Source organism: Salmo salar, chromosome ssa03 (assembly GCF_905237065.1).
Source record: "Salmo salar chromosome ssa03, Ssal_v3.1, whole genome shotgun sequence".
Lineage (NCBI taxonomy): Eukaryota > Metazoa > Chordata > Actinopteri > Salmoniformes > Salmonidae > Salmo > Salmo salar.
The window spans coordinates 42197102-42220676 of record NC_059444.1 but is presented as its reverse complement, the minus strand read 5'-3'; the positions used below and the strand labels follow the sequence as shown (position 1 = coordinate 42220676).

At 44.5% G+C, this 23575-nt stretch overlaps 1 protein-coding gene across 2 annotated transcripts in view; it reads left to right on the top strand.

The window, feature by feature from the left end:
- Positions 1–22965, top strand: part of LOC106600495 (kin of IRRE-like protein 1) — a 135586-nt gene extending 112621 nt beyond the window's left edge. Inside the window, exons 7-15 of one of the 2 annotated variants that reach the window (XM_014191886.2) lie at positions 12865–13013; positions 14189–14316; positions 14979–15105; positions 15360–15460; positions 18366–18582; positions 18896–19003; positions 19254–19381; positions 20229–20303; positions 22172–22965. In XM_014191886.2, the coding sequence (XP_014047361.1) occupies positions 12865–13013; positions 14189–14316; positions 14979–15105; positions 15360–15460; positions 18366–18582; positions 18896–19003; positions 19254–19381; positions 20229–20303; positions 22172–22810 (1672 nt within the window). In that variant the 3' untranslated portion in view covers positions 22811–22965. Of the gene's footprint in view, positions 1–12864; positions 13014–14188; positions 14317–14978; positions 15106–15359; positions 15461–18365; positions 18583–18895; positions 19004–19253; positions 19382–20192; positions 20304–22171 lie in introns of both variants that reach the window. The other variant, XM_014191884.2, reaches the window with a different exon arrangement.
- Positions 22966–23575: the final 610 nt, after the last annotated feature.

Below are 23575 nucleotides of genomic sequence, written 5' to 3'. Positions count from 1 at the left end.
TGTGGCAAGCAATTATTATTTTAGGAAACAATTATTGTGATTCATCCTATATTGTCCCTAACATCTTGTACTCCCTCGCAACAGTTGTGGGATACATATACACACACACAAACACTCACACTGTTAAGTTCATGTTTTAAGTATCCCTGTATTTCTGTTATTACGGAGCTATCACTCAGTCAAGAGTGCACCTGCGCGGGAAGTCTAGTTGTTAATGGACCTAGCCTTGAGTGGAATGGCTACCTTGTAGTGTGTTCATACAGTATAGTAAACTTTGTTAAACTGGAACCTTGTCGTTGTGCCATTTCGAGTTAACATTGGTAGCAGAGGATGGTTAATAACTACAATGTGCCTCCTCGCTTCGACGAGAAGAGGTCGTACGAAAGTTGGAAAAACGACCTTGGAATCTGGACACGGGTTACTAATCTGGACGTGAAAAAGCAAGCACTTGCGGTGGTATTATCGCTCGAGGGAAGAGCAAGAGATACAGCACTGGAAATATCCGTTGAGGATTTGAACAAGGATGATGGTATGGGAACTTTGATCAGAGCACTGGATTCTGTATTTCTTAAAGAAGAGAAAGACCGTGCCTACAAGGCATATTCAAACTTTGACAGTGTTACGAGAGATATTTTGGTTGCAATGACGGACTACATAATTGATTTCGAACAGAGGTTCAATCGGATGCGCAAGTACGACATGGTTCTCCCGGATGCAGTGTTAGCTTTCAAGTTGCTAGATACTGCCTGTCTAGATGGTAGGGAGAAACAGTTGGCTTTGACTGCTTGTACTGTGCTGACTTTTGCATCAATGAAGTCGGCACTGAAAATAATTTTTGGTGAAAAGACGTCTGTCGCGCCAATAACAGATGCAAGGCATGCAAGTGAGTGACGCAGCATATTACACTGAGCAGCAGAGAAAAGGCGCCAACAAGTCACGTTCTCAAGACAACCAGAAGAGGGCGCCATTTCCTGGCACAAATCCACTAGACAAATATGGAAGGAGATCAAAATTTGCTCTTTGTCAAAGCACTTACCATTGGGTTAAAGACTGTCCTCATAAAAATGAACAAGTTAAACTAACAGACGAAAATGTAAACACAGAGTTAGAGCAGTGTAACATTACACTGTTTTCAAACGAATCTGATACTGAGATTTTTATTGTTGAATCCTTAGGATCTACTGGGATAGATACTGCATGTACACGGACAGTGTATGGTGCAAAATGGCTTGATAGCTATGTCAGTGAACTAAATATGAAAGAAGTACAAAATATGATTGACACACCAAGCAACAGAGCTTTCAAATTTGGAGATGGCAGAATCGTCCATTCTACCAAGAGAGTTAAGTTACCAGCAAAAATTTGTCAGACTAAGTGTCACATTGAAACAGAGGTAGTCCCTGCAGATATCCCTTTACTATTAAGCAAAGCTTCCCTCAAGAAGGCAGGGGCTGTACTAGACATAAAAATGACAAGGCACTGATGTTTAACAACCAGTGACTCTTGAACTTACTACCTCAGGCCACTATTGTGTAAACATTTTAGACAAAGACATCACACAGAGCCCATGTAAAAATGAGATTCTGACGGACACAGAGCACATGGAGATTCTGACAGTCGCAGAGAACATGAACACAAAAGAAAAACACAAAGTATTGTTAAAGCTTCACAAACAGTTTGGACATGCTACAGTTGACAGACTCCAGAAATTACTCAGCAGTTCAGGGAATAATGATGATGAGAGTATTTGCATTCTACAGCAGATAGTTAACAGTTGTGAGACATGTCAAAAATACAATAAACCCAAGGCCAAACCAGCTGTTGGTTTGCCACTGGCTTCCAAGTACAATGAAACAGTGGCCGTAGATCTACATGAGCTAGGACCAAGTGTGTGGTACCTTCACATAATCGACCACTTCACATGCTTTAGTGCTGGAAGCATTGTGAATACAAAGAAACCCAGTGACATCGTCAAGCACTTCATTAATTCCTGGATAAGTGTGCATGGCCCGCCCCAGAAATTGTACAGTGACAATGGAGGGGAATTCAATAATAATGAAATAAGAGAAATGGCAGAGAACTTCAACATGGAAGTAAAGACAACTGCTGCATACAGTCCATGGAGCAATGGACTTATGGAGAGACACAATCAAACACACACAGTGATCATGCTGAAAGTGAAGCAAGGCAATGGATGTGACTGGAACAGAGCCCTAGATTGGGCTTTGATGGCAAAAAACTCAATGCACAAAGTTCATAGTTACAGCCCATACCAACGAGTGTTGGGGCAGAACCCTAATCTTCCCACTGTACTGGTTGACAAGCCACCAGCACTAGAAGGGACCAGTGTGAGTGCATGGGTGGGACAGCACCTTTCAGCACTACATGCAGCGTGAAAAGCATTCACTGAAGCAGAGTGCTCAGAGAGAATTCGCAGGGCTCTGCGTAAACAGCTACGACCCACCGATGAGAAGTACGAAACTGGAAACAAAGTGTACTACAAACGAGTTGACTGTCAAGAGTGGAAAGGACCAGGAGTAGTCATTGGCCAAGATGGTGTGGTGATATTTGTGAGGCACGGAGGCACCATTGTCAGGGTGCATCACTCAAGATTTGGAAAGTAAATGATCAACAAGATAGAGGGGCTGTTGCTGAGAGTCAGTCTCCTAATGAAAATGACAAAAAGGACACAGTAACAGACACAAACCTACCAGAAGTCGCATCCAATGATGGACACTGAAACTGACACAGGAAATGGAGCAGAGACCTTCAACCATGCCACAGATAATACTGTTGAGCGTTCAAATGACGAAAACATTCAACAACAGCCACATGTGTTAAGACAACATGGTTGTTCCAATCTGAAAACTGGACAAACTGTTAAATACATGGACAGAGAAAGTGGTATTCCACATACAGCAACCGTCATTGGACGAGCAGGAAAAGTAAAAGGAAAACACCAGAACTGGTACAACTTGCAGTACTCTGAACCAGCTACCCTTTCTGGTACAACAGGGTCAGCTGACCTGTCACTAGTAGATCATCTCAGAATTGAACCAATGGAAAATTGAGAAAAACAGAATGACATTCAAAATGTTTATGTACTTGAAACAAAGGACGTGTAATTTGACTCAGTTAAGCTAGATGAGCTCAGTAATTGGAGGAAAAATGGAGTGTTTGAGGAAGTTGGCCAAAAATGTGTCTCAACAAGGTGGGTGTGTACCCTTAAAGAATCATTATCTGGAATAGTGCCTAAAGCACGTCTAGAGGTTTTGAGGAGCTGGCTGCTAAAGAACTCCCAAAAGACTCACCGACATGCACCTCAGAGTCACTCAGATTGCTGATGACAGTGATCTGCCAGAAAAAATGGAAACTTAATTCCATAGACATCAAATCTGCATTTTTGCAGGGAACAGAGCTGTCAAGGGACATTCACATCCGACCTCCGCCTGAAGCTAAGAGCGAAGGAACACTGTGGAAACAGAAAAGTGTGTGTATGGCCTGGCAGATGCATCACTCTACTGGTAAAACAAAGTCAAGGCAACAATGCTGAATGTAGGTGGAAAAATGTCACAAGTGGATGCTGCAGTTTTCTATTGGCTTGATCAAGACTGCAATGGGACTGGAGTACTTGCCTGTCATGTTGATGACTTTATCTGGGGTGGCTCACAGACCTTTGCTATAACTGTGATTCCACACCTCAAAGCTGTTTTCCAGGTCGGCCGTGAGGAGCATGATCATTTTTGTTATGTTGGCATAGAGTTTATTACAGTTGATGGAACAATACTGACGCAACAAGAGAGCTATATCAAGAATCTTCAACCCATCCACATGGATTCTTCAAGAGCCGTACAAAGGAATTCCCCTCTATGTGGAATTGAAGCTGATCAATTGAGGTTAAAGATAGGACAAATTTTATGGGTTGCTAGACAGAGTAGACCTGATGTAATGTTTGATGGTGTCACGTCCTGACCATAGAAAGCTTTTATTTTCTATTGTAGAGTAGGTCAGGGTGTGACAGGGGGTTTTGTCGTTTATTTATTTCTATGTTGGTTCTAGTTTCTTTTTTCTATGTTGGGGTTTTGTCTAGTTTATGTATTTCTATGTTGGTTCTAGTTTCTTTTTTCTATGTTGGGGTTTTTGTATGATTCCCAATTAGCTGGTTATCGTTGTCTCTAATTGGGGATCATATTTAAGTTGTTGTTTTTTCCACTAGGTTTTGTGGGAGATTATTTTGAGGTAGTGTATGTTTCACCTCTTCGTCACGGTTTGTTATTTTGTTTAGTAGTTTATTTGTATGTCTTGCATAGTTTCACAGTTATAATAAAATGTGGAACGATACACACGCTGCGCCTTGGTCTCCTTCATCATACGACAAACGTGACAGAATCTCCCACCACCAAAGGACCAAGCAGCGTGGCCAGGAGGAATGGACATGGGAGGACATCCTGGGCGGCAAAGGATCCTGGACGTGGGAGGAGATCCAGGCCGGATGGGATCTCCTCCCATGGGAACAGGTGGAAGCAGCGAGGGAGGAACGGCGACGAGATCGAGAGTCACGGCAACGACGGAAGCCCAAGAGGCAGCTCCCCCCCCAAAATTTTGGGGGGCACACGGGGAGATTGGCGGAGTCAGGTTGTAAACCTGAGCAAACTCCCCATGCTTACCGTGGGGAGCATGTGACCAGTCAGGCACTGTGTTATGCGGTGATGCGCACTGTATCTCCAGCGCACATTCAGAGCCCGGTGCGCACTGTGCCTGCGCCCCGCATTTGCCGGGCTAAAGTGAGCATTCAGCCAGGACGGGTTGTGCTGGCTCAGCACTCCTGGTCTCCGGTGCATCTCCTCGGTCCAGGATATCCTGCGCCAGCTCTACGCACTGTGTCGTCAGTGCGCATTCACAGCCCAGTGCGTCCTGTGCCAGCGCCCCGCACTTGCCGGGCTAAAGTGAGCATTCAGCCAAATCAAATCAAATCAAATGTATTTATATAGCCCTTCTTACATCAGCTGATATCTCAAAGTGCTGTATAGAAACCCAGCCTAAAACCCCAAACAGCAAGCAATGCAGGTGTAGAAGCACAGTGGCTAGGAAATACTCCCTAGAAAGGCCAAAACCTAGGAAGACACCTAGAGAGGAACCAGGCAATGAGGGGTGGCCAGTCCTCTTCTGGCTGTGCCGGGTGGAGATTATAATAGAACATGGCCAAGATGTTCAAATGTTCAGAAATGACCAGCATGGTCAAATAATGATAATCACAGTAGTTGTCGAGGGTGCAACAAGTCAGCTCCTCAAGAGTAAATGTCAGTTGGCTTTTCATAGCCGATCATAGAGAGTATCTCTACCGCTCCTGCTGTCTCTAGAGAGTTGAAAACAGCAGGTCTGGGACAGGTAGCACGTCCGGTGAACAGGTCAGGGTTCCATAGCCGCAGGCAGAACAGTTGAAACTGGAGCAGCAGCACGGCCAGGTGGACTGGGGACAGCAAGGAGTCATCATGTCAGGTAGTCCTGAGGCATGGTCCTAGGGCTCAGGTCCTCCGAGAGAGAGAAAGAAAGAAAGAGAGAATTAGAGAGAGCATACTTAAATTCGCATAGGACACCGGATAAGACAGGAGAAATACTCCAGATATAACAGACTGACACTAGCCCCCCGACACATAAACTACTGTAGCATAAATACTGGAGGCTGAGACAGGAGGGGTCAGGAGACACTGTGGCCCCATCCGATGATACCCCCGGACAGGGCCAAACAGGAAGGATATAACCCCACCCACTTTGCCAAAGCACAGCCCCCACACCACTAGAGGGATATCTTCAACCACCAACTTACCATCCTGAGACAAGGCCGAGTATAGCCCACAAAGATCTCCGCCACGGCACAACCCAAGGGGGGGCACCAACCCAGACAGGAAGACCACGTCAGTGACTCAACCCACTCAAGTGACGCACCCCTCCTAGAGACGGCATGGAAGAACACCAATAAGCCAGTGACTCAGCCCCTATAATAGGGTTAGAGGCAGAGAATCCCAGTGGAGAGAGGGGAACCTGCCAGGCAGAGACAGCAAGGGCGGTTCATTGCTCCAGAGCCTTTCCGTTCACCTTCACACTCCTGGGCCAGACTACACTCAATCATAGGACCCACTGAAGAGATGAGTCTTCAGTAAAGACTTAAAGGTTGAGACTGAGTCTGCATCTCTCACATGGGTAGGCAGACCATTCCATAAAAATGAAGCTCTATAGGAGAAAGCCCTGCTTCCAGCTGTTTGCTTAGAAATTCTAGGGACAATTAGGAGGCCTGCGTCTTGTGACCGTAGCGTACGTGTAGGTATGTACAGCAGGACCAAATCGGAAAGATAGGTAGGAGCAAGCCCATGTAATGCTTTGTAGGTTAGCAGTAAAACCTTGAAATCAGCCCTTGCCTTAACAGGAAGCCAGTGTAGGGAGGCTAGCACTGGATTAATATGATACATTTTTTTGGTTATAGTCAGGATTCTAGCAGCCGTATTTAGCACTAACTGAAGTTTATTTAGTGCTTTATCCGGGTAGCCGGAAAGTAGAGCATCGCAGTAGTCCAACCTAGAAGTAACAAAAGCATGGATACATTTTTCTGCATCATTTGTGGACAGAAAGTTTCTGATTTTTGCAATGTTACGTAGATGGGAAAAAGCTGCCCTTGAAACAGTCTTGATATGTTCTTCAAAAGAGAGATCAGGGTCCAGAGTAACGCCGAGGACCTTCACAGTTTTATTTGAGACGACTGTACAACCACCAAGATGAATTGTCAGATTTAACAGAAGATCTCTTTGTTTCTTGGGACCTAGAACAACATCTCTGTTTTGTCCGAGTTTAAAAGTAGAAAGTTTGCAGCCATCCACTTCCTTATGTCTGAAACACACGCTTCTAGCGAGGGCAATTTTGGGGCTTCACCATGTTTCATTGAAATATACAGCTGTGTATCATCCGCATAGCAGTGAAATTTAACATTATGTTTCCGAATGACATCCCCAAGAGGTAAAATATATAGTGAAAACAATAGTGGTCCTAAAACGGAACCTTGAGGAACACCAAAATGTACAGTTGATTTGTCAGTGGACAATCCATTCACAGGGACAAACTGATATCTTCCCGACAGATAAGATCTAAACCAGTCCAGAACTTGTCCGTGCTGACCAATTTGGGTTTCCAATCTCTCCAAAAGAATGTGGTGATCGATGGTATCAAAAGCAGCACTAAGATCTAGGAGCACGAGGACAGATGCAGAGCCTCGATCTAACATCATTAAAAGGTCATTAACCACCTTCACAAGTGCAGTCTCAGTGCTATGATGGGGTTTTAAACCAGAATGAAGCGTTTCGTATACATTGTTTGTCTTCAGGAAGGCAGTGAGTTGCTGTAACGCCCTGGCCATAGAGAGGGGTTTTTGCTCTTTATTTTGGTTAGGCTAGGGTGTTACATTGGGTGGGCGTTCAATGTTCCTTTTTCTATGTTTTTTGTATTTCTTTGTTTTGGGCCGTGTGTGGCTCCCAATCAGGCACAGCTGAAGCTCGTTGTTGCTGATTGGGAGTCACACATAAGGAGCATGTTTTTCCTTTGGGTTTTGTGGGTAATTGTTTCTGTTTTGAGTATTTTCCTAACAGGACTGTTTGCTGTCGTTTTTGTTCATTTTTGTAGTGTTCTCTTGTTTTTTAATTAAAATTCTAATGATGAACACATCCTCTGCTGCACCTTGGTCTCTCTCTCACGACAGCCCTTACAGAATTACCCACCAACAACGGACCAAGCAGCGGAGGAAGGAGAAGCGCCAGGAGAGGAGCGTTCAGGATTCGTGGACTTGGGAGGAAATCCTGGACGGGAAAGGACCATGGGCTCAAGCTGGGGATTATCGCCTCCCGCAGTGGGAGATCGAGGCGGCGAGAGCTGAGAGGTGCTGGTATGAGGAAAGGGAGTGCAGCAGACACGAGAGGCAGCCCCAAAACATTTTTTGGGGGGGCACACGGGGAGATTGGCGGAGTCAGGCGGTAGACCTGAGCCAACTCCCCGTGCATACTGGAAGCAGCGTGGTACTGGTAAGACACCGTGTTATGCTGTGGAGCGCACGGTGTCCCCAGTGCACGTTCAAAGCCCGGTGCGCTACATACCAGCCCCCCGCAAGTGCCATGCAAGTGCAGGCATCGAGCCAGGGCGGATGGTGCCAGCTCAGCGCGTCTGGTCTCCAGTGCGCCTCCTCGGTCCAGGTTATCCTGCGCCGGCGTTGCGCACTGTGTCTCCAGAGCGCTGGGAGGGTCCAGTTCTCCCAATGCCTGCTCTCCGCCCGTGCCGGGCCAAAGTGGGCATTCAGCCTGGAGTGTGGGTAAAGAGCGTCTGTACCAGAACTCCAGTGCTCCCCCACAGCCCGGTTTATCCTGTGACTCCTCCTCGGACCAGGCCTCCAGTCCGGAGCCACCAGAGCTGCCCACCAGTCCAGAGCTGGTAGAGCTGCCCGCCAGTCCGGACTGCCCGCCAAACAGGCAGTTCACTTTTTTCTCTCCTGCAGAAGCTTTATTACTTTGTATCTGGCTCAAACGTTCATCTCAAGTGGCTTGCAGTTCAGAAAGAGCTGTATCCACAGCAGCAGCCCAGGGAACTACAGAGACTTACGGATGTAAGGTGGGCATGCAGATACATGGAATGCCGTAATCTGAGGGACAGGCTTCCAGCAGTTCTGAGAGTGCTACAGGATATCACACTTGAAAATAGTAGTGATAGATCAGTCGAGGCAAGGGGCCTTCTTTCTCAGATTTATATTTCATAGGGCTTTCAGTTACCTTTTGTAAAGTGCTTGGTGATGCCAAATGTCTTTCTGACATGCTCCAATCAAGTTCTCTTGACCTAGCAAGGGCTGTGGATCTAGTAGGTGCCCTTACAGACACATTAAAGGACTACAGAAGTGAGGGTTACTATGGAAATAGGTTAAAGAGATTGCAGAGCACTGCAAAATAAGTGTACAAACAGTGTGTAAAAGACAGCCTAAAACAAGCTTAAGATTTCACGACTCATTGATGATGAGCACTGTCGGACAGAAAAATTGTGACCAAAGTGATGGTGAGAGCTTCCAAAGAGCTATCTTTTATCAGGTGCTTGACAGTCTCACAGCTGAGCTGCAGAGGCGTTTTTCAAATAAGAATTGCGAGATAATGCAATGGGTCCAGTCTCTCAATGCAAAGAGTACAACCTTCTTGAGGAGCCTCTGTTTGCCTTTGCTCAGACCTTTGAGTCAGATTTGAGGTCCATCAAACCAAGCGACTATAGGAGAGAGAAAAGTGGAAGGGACAGACCGTCTACTCTCCTTGACTTTGTTGTGTTTCTAGAACCTTATAAAGAGGTCTTCCATGAGCTATTTTGACTTTGGAAGATTTCAGTTGTTACAGCAGTCAGCAGTGCTTCTTATGAGAGAAGCTTCTCAGCTTTAAAACTGATTAAAACCCACCTTAGGACAACAATGGTTGATGACAGGTTAAGTCACCTCGGAATTCTCAGTGTTGAGTCAAGGAGGGCACGCTCCCTCGACATGGATGAGTTTGTGAAACATTTAGCCAGTTCTCACCAGAACTATGAATTATGCTCTTTTAAATCTACCTAGGATAATTTGGCACTTAGGCGGTCCCTCTGGTCATGATTAAAACATGCGCTGTGTACTAGCTAGTACACTGACATTCTAAAATGATATATTCCAAAACTGTCCTTTGCTATTAGTTAACATAATATATATGAGCATAAATATGATACTGTACGTTTGTAATTTTGATGGGCACTCAATTCCATTTCTGCTTGATACCTGGTATGTCAAATTGCAGTGTGTTTTTTGTTGTTGTAAATAAACTATGCAATTTATGTAACACACGAATGATATCTTATCTCCTTGGTACTTGAGCTTTATTTTCTGAAAATATTTTGGATGTTCAACACTTATAGATCCAGATTATATTCATGAAAACAGAGTGACCCAAGTCTCTCGTATGTGTGTGTGTGTGTGTGTGTGCGTGTGCGTGTGCGTGTGCGTGTGTGTGTGTGTGTGTGTGTGTGTGTGTGTGTATAATTAAGTTCCGAGGTAGAGACACTGACTATTCATAGTATGTTAAAGAATTCTAGTGAAGTAACCCTTTTGGACCACACTATCTGCCACATTGAAGAACTCTGGGTTAAGTGAATTATCACTTCTACCTCTAATCAGCAATCATAGGATTCATTCATGCTCCTTAGATTACATTTACATTACATTTCATTTAAGTCATTTAGCAGACTTAGATGCCACGTTAGGGTTACATACACATTTTCTGTCATGGTCTATGGACCCCCTGAAGTAGCCTTGGCCACCCCATGTATAACACTCTAGTTCCGCCATTCGGTAAGGGGTAAGTTGAGCAAAGGGACAAGCTAAGTTGAGCCGGGGTAAGTGGGTGATGTCCTGTGACATGGAATGGAGGGTTAGATCAGCTTTAATATTGCAGATAGATTGTAGCTTCCATCAATGTAATTGTCTGCATCATGTCCAATCCTCCAAGCTGTCATCAAGGCAAAGGGTGGCTACTTTGAAAACGCTAAAATATAAAATGTATTTAGAATTGTTTAACATATTTTGGTTACTACATGATTCCATATGTGTTATTTCATAGTTTTGATGTCTTCACTAATATTCTACATTGTAGAAAATAGTAAAAAATAAAGAAAAACCATTGAATGAGTAGGTGTGTCCAAACTTGACTGCTACTGTATATATAGACATCTTTTAAAAATATGTTTTGCTTTATTATTTTCCACTAACCCTACCACCACTCCCCTAATTGGAGTAAACTAATGAAAAACAACACTTAGGCTTCTACTGCCAGCTTATACATACTATATACATTTTACAGACACATTCTATTTTACAATAGTTATCTTTTGTTTGTTTTTACTCCTATCCTATTGTAATGTATATCGTAAATAATATATATGCCTACATTCAGATATAGATCTCTTTGTTCAATATCTGTCACGCCCTGACCATAGAGAGCCTGTTTATTCTCTATTTTGGTTAGGTCGGGGTGTGACTGGGGGGGTGTTCTAATCTAGGTTATTTATTTCTATGTTGGCCTGGTATGGTTCCCAATCAGAGGCAGCTGTTTATCGTTGTCTCTGATTGGGGATCATATTTAAGCAGCCATTTCCCCACTGTGTTTTGTGCGATCTTGTTAATGTGTAAGTGCCTGTGAGCACTGCAGTAGCGTCACGTGTCGTGTATGCGTTATTGTTTTTGTGCGGTTCACTTATCAATAAAATATGTCGAACCGATATCACGCTGCGCTTTGGTCCGAATGTTCCTATGACGATCGTGACAATATCACTTACTCTTCCATTTCGCGACCAGTTGTTTGGGACAGGGATGTTGTTTCGATGTGCCAATTTGTAGGCAAATTCTCTTTAGTTGAGGCTTCTAAGTCCATAAAACAAGATTCTTGATATGTTTAGCAAGCCCAGACTCCATGTCATCTTTACACAGGTACATGTTTGTTTTCTTTTTTGTCATTGTAACTCTTCAGTTTCTGTCACGTACATCGTAAAGATGGGACCAAGGCGAAGCGGGAATGTGAATGCTCGTCTTCTTTTATTTAATGAGAAGAAAACGAAACAAAACACTTATACAAAAAAAACAACGACGAGAAACAGTCCTGTAAGGAACACAACTCACAAGGAACAACTACCCACAAAAAAACCATGAAAAAAACACCCCTACTAAATAGGACCTTCAATTAGAGGCAACAAGAAACAGCTGCCTCCAATTGAAGGTCAAACCAATAAACAAAGCATAGAAATAGATAAACTAGACACAGACATAGAAATAGACTAACATAGAACATACCCAACAAAACCCGAAACACATTAAACAAACACCCCCTGCCACGTCCTGACCAAACTACAATAACGAATAACCTCTTTACTGGTCAGGACGTGACAGTTTCATTCAGTCAATTTATTTCATCCATTGTTGCTGTTCAAATGGACTTCTTCCCTTCTCTCACTTCCTTGGCTGCTCTCTCAAGAACGTCAGACCCCTAGACCCCTGCTGGTTTTACGTTTGGCATACACAGGGCATGATGATTTCTGCTCCGTAACAATACAAATGCACTATCTTGAGTTCATATGCATGAAACATTGCAAAAATACTATACATGTTACGCATATTATGCATAAAACTGACAAAATTCCATCCTCATTTGTATGGCGTATGGTTCCCATTGGCTCAACTTACTCCATGGCCATTGGCTCAACTTACCCAAATGCAAACATTTTGACTATATTAGCCAACACAGCTACAAGGATACACTTTAATGCTAGGTTTAGGACCTCATACTTTAGCTTATGGAGACCCCAACTGATGTACAAAACAATATTAAAACGATCTACGTTGGTTTAGATAGTAGCCTCATGAAACCTATAACACAGTCAATTAATTTGACTGTAAAAATCTGTTTTTTGGACCTCCATGAAATTATGACCTAAATATTTTTTGGAACTCCATGAAATTATGACCTAAATATTTGGTTAAATTATAAATGCTGTGTATGGTTTCCTAGAAACAATGGGTGGCTCAACTAACCCTTTGGCTTAGCTTACCCCACTCTCCCGATCAGCAAAATGTAGTAAAACATTTTGCAACAGAAAACCAAAAACAAGCATTTCATATTGGACAAGTTCAGGTAGTCCCTCCCCGTTTCAGTCTGTTTTCTTCCATTTGGTGTCTAGTGAATAGAACCTGTGAAAGTGTATCTGTTTGTGTGTATTTGTGCTATGTGAACATGTACTGTAGTGAAGATCAGTGTGGCTATGTGACACCTGTGTCTCTCTCAGGTGGGCGAAGGGTGGTGTTCTCCTGGAGGGGGCGAGGGAGAGTGTGTTTGTGACCCCAGTAGACCACTCCTTTCACACCGAGCCGGTCTCCTGCTCTGTGTTCAACGCTGTGGGACACACCAACCTCAGCATCGTGGTCGATGTACACTGTGAGTCTGACTATTAGATAGATGTTATTGTCCTCTGAAGAGGAAATTCATTTCCACAGCTCATACATTTACATATCAAGACCAACAACCACATCACCTAGACTTGTCATTTACAGTTCCATACCTCCATACACTTAAGACAGCAGATAAACAGACAGAAGACTGAGAGCGCACATTAGTCTGTTGTCTGTTTATCTGCTTTTTTATCTACTGTATCTGTCTGTCTGTCCGTCCGTCCATCCCAGGGCACGCAGGGCACGTGACCCCCCCCTCCCATTTGTAGAATTGCAGTGAATTAGCTTTAAAACAGCAACATTTTATCTCAGCCTCCATGGTCCAACTCATCCCTGAGTCCCGAGTGGTGCTGTGGTCTAAGACACAGTGCAAGAGGTGTCACTGCAGTACCTGGTTTGAATCCAGGCTGCATAACATCTGGCTGTGATTGGGAGTCCCATAGGGCGGTCTGCAGCAGAGGTAAGTCTGGGTCTTCCTTTCCTGTGGCAGTCCTCATGAGAGCCAGTTTCATCAAAGCGCTTGACGGTTTTTGCGACTGCACTTGAAGAAACTTTCAAAGTTCTTGAATTGTTCCGTATTGACTGACCTTCATCTCTTAAAGTCATGATGGACTGTTATTTCTCTTTACTTATTTGAGCTGTTCTTGCCATAGTATGGACTTGGTCTTTTACCAAATAAGGCTATCTTCTGTATACCACCCTTACCTTGTCACAACACAACTGATTCGCTCAAACGCTTTAAGAAGGAAAGAAATGTCACAAATAAACTTTTAACAAGTCACACCTTTTAATTGAAATGCATTCCAGGTGACTACTGTACCTCATGAAGCTGGTTGAGAGATTGCCAAGAGTGTGCAAAGCAGTCATAAAGGCAAAGGGTGGCTACTTTGAAGAATCTCAAATATAAAATATATTTGGATTTGTTTAACACTTTTTTGGTTACTATATGTGTTATTTCATAGTGTTGATGTCTTCACTATTATTCTGCAATGTAGAAAATAGTAAAAATAAAGAAAAACCCTTGAATGAGTGGGTGTGTCCAAACTTTTGACTGGTACTGTATATGTCTGTCTATATTTTGTATTTATAGGCAAGTCAGTTAAGAACAAATTATATTCTATATACCTGTTTAACTACTGTATATGTCTGTCTGTCTGTCAGATGGTCCTATCCTGAAGGGGGCGCTCACGCCGATTACAGTGGACATTGACTTTGACGCCAAACTCAACTGCAAGTGGGCCGGGAACCCTCCACTCACACTCACCTGGACCAAGAAGGGATCTAACATGGTGAGAACTGAGAAGCTATCCTCTGCTATAAATCCTGGGTTGGGGTCAATTCCATTTAAATTAATTCAATTCAGTAAGAAATTCGAATTCACATTTTTCGCAATGCTTGTCTATGAGAAACAATTGGGAATTGGAATTTCACTTTACTTCCACAATTGACTGATCTAAAATGGAATTGACCCCAGCACTGCTGCTATCCAGGATCCTGAAACCCCATATCGGGACCTCCATATCCATTCTACCAGTGCTTGACTTGGACGGAAAGAGGTGCCAGATGTAACTCATTTTGGATGCTGGTCTCTTTATATTTAGGTCCTCGTAATCATCCAATTTAAAGTTAATATTGCCCACCGGCCCAATTAAGTACCCTAAACCCATAAAAGCAGCACTTCATTGAACCTTGTCCCACCTGAACTTCTTACTCTCCCCAAACCTAAATCTAACCCCCCCTAACCCAACTAATGTTGACCTCCTAACCTATGACCTAAATATTTTATTAATGCTTTATAACTACTGTAATAAAATAATATATTGGCGCCTGCTGCTGAGAAAATCAACATGTTTTATTAATTAAATATCTCCCTTCCTCCCTCCCTTTACAACTTGGTTCCATCTAATCTCCCTCCCGTACGTGTGTGCGTGCCTGTGTGTGTCCTTTTCAGGTCCTTAGTAACAAGGAGGAGCTGATCCTGAAGTCCGTGAGCCAGGCAGACGCGGGCCAGTATGTGTGTAAGGCTATCGTCCCCAGGATCGGAGTGAGAGAGACTGAGGTCAATCTTATAGTTAATGGTCAGTTACAGTACAGCCGTGTATAGTGTACCCACACACAGATACAGACACACACATATATACAGTGTTACTTTTAACATTACTACCCTTTTGATTCTGCTGTTAGTACTTCTGGGCCCATATTCATAAAGTATCTCAGAATAGGAGTGCTGATATAGGATCAGGTTCCCCTTGTTTACCACAAATTTCCCCTCATTATCACTTGTTTTGTCGTGAGTGGAGTCTAAATAGCTGTATCTGTCTGTCTCACCCAGGCCCTCCCATCATCTCCAGTGAACCAGTGCAGTACGCAGTGAGAGGGGAGAAAGGAGAGGTCAAGTGCTATATCGCTAGCACCCCTCCACCCGATAAGATTGTGAGTGAAGTGAACTCTGTGAGATATCCTATGAAATATCTGTAAAACTTCATAATAACTTTCATGTATATGCATTTATAAATGCTTATAAATGCTTTGTAAATGGTATAATTTCTTATTAATTGTAAGGCTTTGTGAAAAGAGCGAGTGAATGAATGAATAAGAGCTGTACTGACAACATGGGGTGTAAGAGGGGGATGATGTGAGAGTGAAGGGGAGAGTAAAATTCTGTACCTTTCAGTATCGATTATCCACTACACCAGCAGAGACATGACAGAAATCTGTGCTTTATTAAAAAAGTCTCCACTCCTGCCTTTTAGTGGCTTGCATCCCAAATGGCACCATATTCCCTTTATAGTGCACTACTTTTGATCAGAGCTCTGTCAAAAGTAGTGCACTATAAAGGGAATAGTGAGCCATTTGTGACAGCTAGTGGGTGCTTGGAGCATATAGTGTGATACGACATTATAGTTTTAACTTAATGCAGAGAAAGAGGACCTATGAAATATGGCGCTCTGTGCGTGTGAGAAAGGAGACTGGGGGCTGGTGAATGGGAGGAAGGGAAGGGGAAGGGATAAGTTCAAATCTTTTATTTCTTTTTCTGCCTCCTCTAGTCGCTTCACCTTTTTCTTTTTGGGGTGTTAAAAGGTACATTAGCACATCATATTTGATGTATTTATGTTCCATATTTAATAGTTTAACTACTTGTAACGCCCTGGCCATAGAGAGGGGTTTTTTGTTCTTTATTTTGGTTAGGCCAGGGTGTTACATTGGGTGGGCGTTCTATGTTCTTTTTCTAGGTTTTTTGTATTTTTTTGTTTTGGGCCGTGTGTGACTCCCAGTCAGGCACAGCTGAAGTTTGTTGTTGTTGATTGGGAGTCACACATAAGGAGCAGGTTTTTCCTTTGGGTTTGGTGGGGGATTGTTTTCTGTGGTGTTCATTTTGGGACCAGACAGGACTGTTTGCTGTCGTTTCTTTTCGTGTTTTGTATAGAGTGTTTATGTTCATTAAACTCTTTAATAATGAATACACATCCTCCGCTGCACCTTGGTCTAATTCTAACGACAGGCGTTACAGAATCCCCCACCAAAAAACGGACCAAGCAGCGGAGGAAGGAGAAGAACCAGGAGAAGAGCTATCGGGACTCATGGACGTTGGAAAGAATGGAGAGGAACGTTCAGGATTCCTGGAGATGGGAAGAATTACTGGATGAAGGTGGACCATGGGCTCAGGCTGGGGAGTATCGCCGCCCGCAGTGGGAGATCGAGGCGGCGATAGCTGAGAGGCGCTGGTACGAAGAGAGGGAGCGCAATGGACACGGGAGGCAGCCCCCCAATTTTTTTTGGCGGGGGCACACGGGGAGATTGGCGGAGTCAGGCGGTAGACCTGAGCCAACTCCCCGTGCTTACAGGAGGCAGCGTAGTACTGGTCAGGCACCGTGTTATGCGGTAAAGCGCACGGTGTCCCCAGTACGCGTTGATAGCCCGGAGCGCTACATGCCAGCCCCCCGCAAGTGCCATGCGAGAGCAGGCATCGAGCCAGGACGGGTTGTGCCTGCTCAGCGTGTCTGGTCTCCAGTGCGCCTCCTCGGTCCAGGTTATCCTGCGCCGGCGTTGCGCACTGGGTCTCCAGGGCGCTGGGAGGGTCCAGTTCGCCCAATGCCTGCTCTCCGCCCGTGCCGGGCCAAAGTGGGCATTCAGCCTGGAGTAAGCATGTCGAGCGTCCGTACCAGAACTCCAGTGCTCCCCCACAGCCCGGTTTATCCTGTGCCTCCTCCTCGGACCAGGCCTCCAGTGGGTCTCCCCATCCTGGTCCGTCCTGTGCCTCCTCCCAGGACTAAGCTGCCAGAGTGGCCCGCTTGTCAGGAGCTGCCAGAGTGGCCCGCTTGTCAGGAGCTGCCAGAGTGGCCCGCTTGTCAGGAGCTGCCAGAGTGGCCCGCTTGTCAGGAGCTGCCAGAGTGGCCCGCCTGTCCGGATCTGCCATCGCCGCCCGCCAGCCGGGCGCAGCCAGGGTCGTCCGCCAGCCGGGCGCAGCCATCGCCGTCCGCCAGCCGGGCGAAGTCAGGGTCGCCCACCAGACCTTCGGCGCGGCCAGGTGCGCCACCTAAGAGGGCGACGCCAAGGGTGGGGCAGAGGCCACGTCCCGCACCTGAGCCGCCGCCGTAAGAAGGCCCACCCGGACCCTCCCCTTCAGTGTCAGGTTTTGCGGCCGGAGTCCGCACCTTGGGGGGGGGGTACTGTAACGCCCTGGCCATAGAGAGGGGTTTTTTGTTCTTTATTTTGGTTAGGCCAGGGTGTTACATTGGGTGGGCGTTCTATGTTCTTTTTCTAGGTTTTTGTATTTCTTTGTTTTGGGCCGTGTGTGACTCCCAGTCAGGCACAGCTGAAGTTCGTTGTTGTTGATTGGGAATCACACATAAGGAGCAGGTTTTTCCTTTGGGTTTTGTGGGGGATGGTTTTCTGTCTCGTTCGTTTTTGACCAGACAGGACTGTTTGCTTTCGTTGCTGTTTGATGTTTTGTTTATAGTGGTTCATTTTATTAAATATTTATAATGAATCCACAACCTCCGCTGCATCTTGGTTTTCTTGCGATGACAGCCGTTACACTACTTCAGCAGATTTACGGTAGAAAAATCTGTTCGACTCTTTATTGCTTGTGTACACCTGCCTCGACCAGGTGTGTGTGTGTCTGCATGCATGCGTGTGTCCTTGGGTGTGTTTGTGTTAAAGACACGGAACCCAATGTATTGTGTGTGTGTGGGTGTGGGGTGTATGTATGATTATATGAGTACTTATATGCTGTGTTTGAATATACAGTATGGCTGTATAGACAGATTTTCTATTCTCCATTGACTCACAGTTTTTATTGTTGTGTGTGCGTGCATGTGTGTTTGACTCCTTACAGGTGTGGGCGTGGAAGGAGAACGTGTGGGAGAAGGAGAAGGGGACTCTGCTGGAGAGGTACACGGTGGAGCAGAGTAAACCTCACTCCCAGGGAGGGGCTGTCCTCTCCACCCTCACCATCAACAACGTCATGCAGTCTGACTTCCACTCTCCGTACAACTGCACCGCCTGGAACGCCTTCGGACCGGGGACTATGATCATCACCCTGGAGGAGAAAGGTACACCTTAAAGCTGGCTGGATTCATGCCAGAATCTGGTCTAGCAGTAGTCCATCCGACCTCCCTCGAAGAGGCGATCCCTGGGTCCACCACTTGCCCCTTTCCTCTCTGTTTCCCACACTAATCTCCCCCTCTAATTCATGTATGTATCTATCAATATCTAAATAAAATACATAAAGAGGAGGGAATTCCACTCCACATCCACACCTTAAAAAGTAAGTCACTTTGGATAGAAGTGTCTGCTAAATGGCATATATTAGCATTATATGTTGGTATGACCATGTGTCTCTGTCTCTCTTGTCTCTGTGTACAGAGATAGTTCCAGTGGGGATTATAGCTGGTGGAACTGTTGGATCCTCCATCCTGCTCCTGATCTTTCTGTTGGCTCTGGCCTTCTTCCTCTACCGCCAACGAAAAGGCAGTGAGTACTGTACCAACCAGCTACCACGCTCTCTGCATGCAACATCTCTCTGTGTGTGCATGTCTGTGTCTGTCATTCATATAGGACGTGTCCCAAAAATCACCTGATTCCCTATATAGTGTACTATTTTTGTTCAGGGTGCCTTTTCATACAGCCCAGATGTCTGTCATTGCATAGGTGTGTTTTGTTGTTTGTGTGTGCATGTGTGCATGTGTGTTTGACAGCAGCCTCTGTCTTGTTTGGGTTCCAGGTCGGCGTGGGGTCACTCTGGGGAAGCCAGACATCAAGGTGGAGACGGTCAACAAGGAGACACACAGTCTGGAGGAGGAGTCTGAGAGCATTTCCACGGCAACACGCATGGTCAAGACCATGTACTCCGTGAGTACCCCACAACACCCACCTCTATAAAACAAATCAAACTTTATTTAAAGGACAATTGTTTTCACAAAGGAGCGCGTCTCCTCAAAAACAAAACATGCCAGCTATACTATCTTGAAGGAAATCAAAGTGCAGTCCTGAACCTTTCTTCACTGTTGCAGTTTATTTCAAGTGCATTTAGACTTTATTGTAAAACAATAAAATTAAGGATAAGGGGGACATGGATAGAGAGGTCTTCTCACAGGCTGAGGGTGTGTCCCAAATAGCACACTATTCCCTGTGACAAAACAAGCAAGTATAGTGTAAAGAATCATTGTGCCATCTAACCGCTGTGAAATATGTTTTCCATAACCAAAAATATTATATTTCAGCTGGTTGAAATTACAAAACCGAAATTTAAAGACGCAAAAACGAAACTTAAGAACGGGAAGCATAGAAATAGCACATATAGAACTGATCTACGGCTTCTTATTGTTGCTTTCAATGATAATGACAGATCTATAACTCACATTTCTATGTGAATTTGGTTGGGTCGCCCATAAAGTTACCTATTGCAGCTTTAAGACAGAAAGTGTTATAGAAGCTATAAGGTGCTGAAGCATTTAATTGTTGTTTAAGAACAAACCACTGACTGAATTCCCCCTTATGTGCTGCATAGCCCTGGCTATAACATTCTGAACTGTAGTCAACAAACATTTATCAAATAACATTTATTTTGTTTTCATCATATGAAAAACCTGATATTCTGTTTTCCTCTTCCTTCCCTCCTTTCTCTCTCTCCCTGTGTGTGTTTTGTTGTTTGATGGTTTAGTTTCTGCCCTCTGTCTCCCTCTCTCCCTCCACTCAGCCATTCAAAGACGATGTGGATCTGAAGCAGGACCTGCGCAGTGAGCTCGATACCCGCGAGGAGTACGAACTGAAGGTGAGCAACTCTCTCTCTGCTACTCACTTCATACAACCTACCTCAAAACAACAAACATCTCGTGCCTTCAGAAAGTATTCACACCCTTTGAGGTTTTCTACATTTTGTTGTGTTACAGCCTGAATTTAAAATTGTCACTGACCTACACACAATACCCCATAATGTCGAAGTGGAATAATTTTTTTAGAAAGGTTAACAAATTAATAAAAAATGGAAAGCTGAAATATCTTGAATCAATAAGTATGATTCAAACCCTTTGTTATGGCAAGCCTAAATAAGAAAAATGTGCTCAACAAGTCACATAATAAGTTGCATGGTCTCACTCTGTGTACAATAATAGTGTTCAACATGATATTTGAATGACTACCTCATCTCCCCACACATTCAATTATCTGTAAGGTCCCTTAATTGAGCAGCAAAATTCAAACACAGATTCAATCAGACCAGGGTGGTTTTACAATGTCTTGCAAAGAAGGGCACCTATTGGTAGACGGGTAAAATTTTTTATCAGACATTGAATATCCTTTTGAGCAAGGTGAAGTTATTAATTACACTTTGGATTGTGGTATCAATGCACCCAGTCACTACAAATATACAGGCTTCCTTCCTAACAGAGTTGCCAGAGTGGAAGGACACCGCTCGGGGATTTCACCATGAGGCCAATTGTGACTTTAAAACAGTTACAGAGTTTAATGGCTGTGATAGGAGAAAACTGAGGATGGAGCAACAACATTGTAATTACTCCACAATACTTACCTAATTGACAGTGTGAAAAGGAAGCCTGTACAGAATAAAAATGCTGCAAAACATGCATCCTGTTTGAAAGTAAAACTGCTAGAAATGTGGCAAAGAAATTAACTTAATGTCCTGAATACAAAATGTTATGTTTGGGGCAAATCCAACACATCACTGAGTACCACTCTTCATATTTTCAAGCATGGTGTTGGCTGCATCATTTTATGTGTATGCTTGTCATCGGCAAGGACTAGGGAGTTTTTTAGGATAAATATAAATGGAATAGAGCTAAGCACAGGAAAAATCCTAAAGGAAAACCTGGTTCAGTCTGCTTTCCAACAGACACTGGGAGACAAATTCACCTTTCAGCAGGACAATAACCTAAAACACAAGGCCAAATATACACTGAAGTTGCTTACCAAGACGACAATGAATATTTCTGAGTGGCCGAGTTACAGTTTTGACTTAAATCGGATTGAAAATCTATGGCAAGACTAGAAAATGTCTAGCAATGATCCACAATGAACTTGCCAGAGCTTGAGTATTTTTTTTTATGATAATGTGCAAATATTGTACAATCCAGGTGTGCAAAGCTCTTAGAGACTTACCTAGAAAGACTCACAGCTGTAATCGCCGCCAAATGTGATTCTAACATGTATTGAAAATGAGATATTTCTGTATTTCATTTTCAATAAATTTGCAAACATTTCTAAAAACAAGTTTTCACTTTGTCATTATGGGGTATTGTGTGTAGATGGGTGACTGTATACAACACAACACACATAAACACATCACACAAAATATCACAATGACTACCTTACACCTCAAATATGCTGACACCTCAAATTTAAACACATGTAAAAAGCTCACTATCCTTAGGAAATCACGATACACAACTTACACATAACATTTCACACAAATTATCACATTGACTACCTCACCTCAAATATGCTCACATCTCAAATTGAAACACTCATGTAAGCTTGTAAAAAGCTCACTATCGCCTCACCTCTATCCTTAGCACAGTACAATGCACAACTTACACACAGCATATCAAACATGACTAGCTCACCCCAAATAATGCTCAAACCCATGTAAAAATCTCACTATTTCCTCATCATCTCTATTCTTAGGATCCAACGAACGGCTACTACAATGTCCGCGCGACCACCCACGACGATGCCAGGCCGTCGTCCCGCTCTATGCTGTACCAGGGAGAGTTCCGGAACTCCAACCCTCCGGGGGGAGCTACAGGAACTACCTCCAGTGGACCAGCAGGAGGCCCCGGTGGGGCGGTGGTGGCAGGAGGGGTCCCGGGGAATCCGGGGTCACGGGCAGGGTGCTACGACCCCCGACCTCTGTCCAGGATGTCTCATACTAACTACGCCCAGTTCAACACCTTCACTAGGGCTGGGCAGAGCCAAGCCCCGCCCAACATCACCCATCCCGCTCATCCCACTTCACAGACCAGCGAATTCCCCGGAGACTGTGGCCTATTGGACAGCAACACTCAGCTCACCTATGACAACTACGGCTACCCCGCCAAGTATCCCACCTATCGGATGGGCTTTGCCCCGCCCCCGGAAGTAGTACCAGCCTATGAGATGTACCCGACTGGACAAGGGGTGGGACCAGGGCCAGTCCAAGGACTAGGTCCTGGTCCAGAAACTCTGCTTGGGAGGTATGGGACCTCCACCCGCTTCTCCTACTCCTCTCCTCCTGGTACGGACTACAATCAGAGACACACGCAGAGGATGCAGACACACGTGTGAGAGATGTATTGTGTAGTACATAGTGGTTTTCATACACACATATACGTACATAGAGTGCATTTGGAAAGTATTCAGAACCCTTGACTTTTTCCACATTTTGTTATGGTACAGCCTTATTCTAAAATTGATTAAATCGTTTTTTTCCTTCAATAATTTACACACAATACCCCATAATGCAAAAACAGGTTTTTAGACATTTCTGCACATTTATAAAAAACGGAAATATCACATTTACATAAGTATTCAGACTCTTTACTCAGTACTTTGTTGAAGCACCTTTGGCAGTTATTACAGCCTTGAGCCTTCTTGGGTATGATGCTACAAGCTTGGCACACCTGTATAGGGGGGAGTTTCTCTCATGCCGCTGAAAAACATTCCCACAGCATGATGCTGCCACCACCATGCTTCACCATAGGGATGGTGCCAGGTTTCCTCCAGACGTGACGCTTGGCATTCAAGCCAAAGAGTTCAATCTTGGTTTCATCAGACCAGAAAATCTTGTTTCTCATGGTCTGAGAGTCCTTTAGGTGCCTTTTGGCAAACTCCAAGCAGGCTGTCATGTGCTTTTTACTGAGTAGTGGCTTCCGTATGGCCACTCTACCATAAAGGCCTGATTGGTGTAGTGCTGCAGAGATGGTTGTTCTTCTGGACGGTTCTCCCATCTCCACAGAGGAACTCTGGAGCTCTATTAGAGTGACCCCTTGACCCTGGGTTCTTGATCACCTCCCTGACCAAGGCCCTTCTCCCCGATTGCTCCGTTTGCCG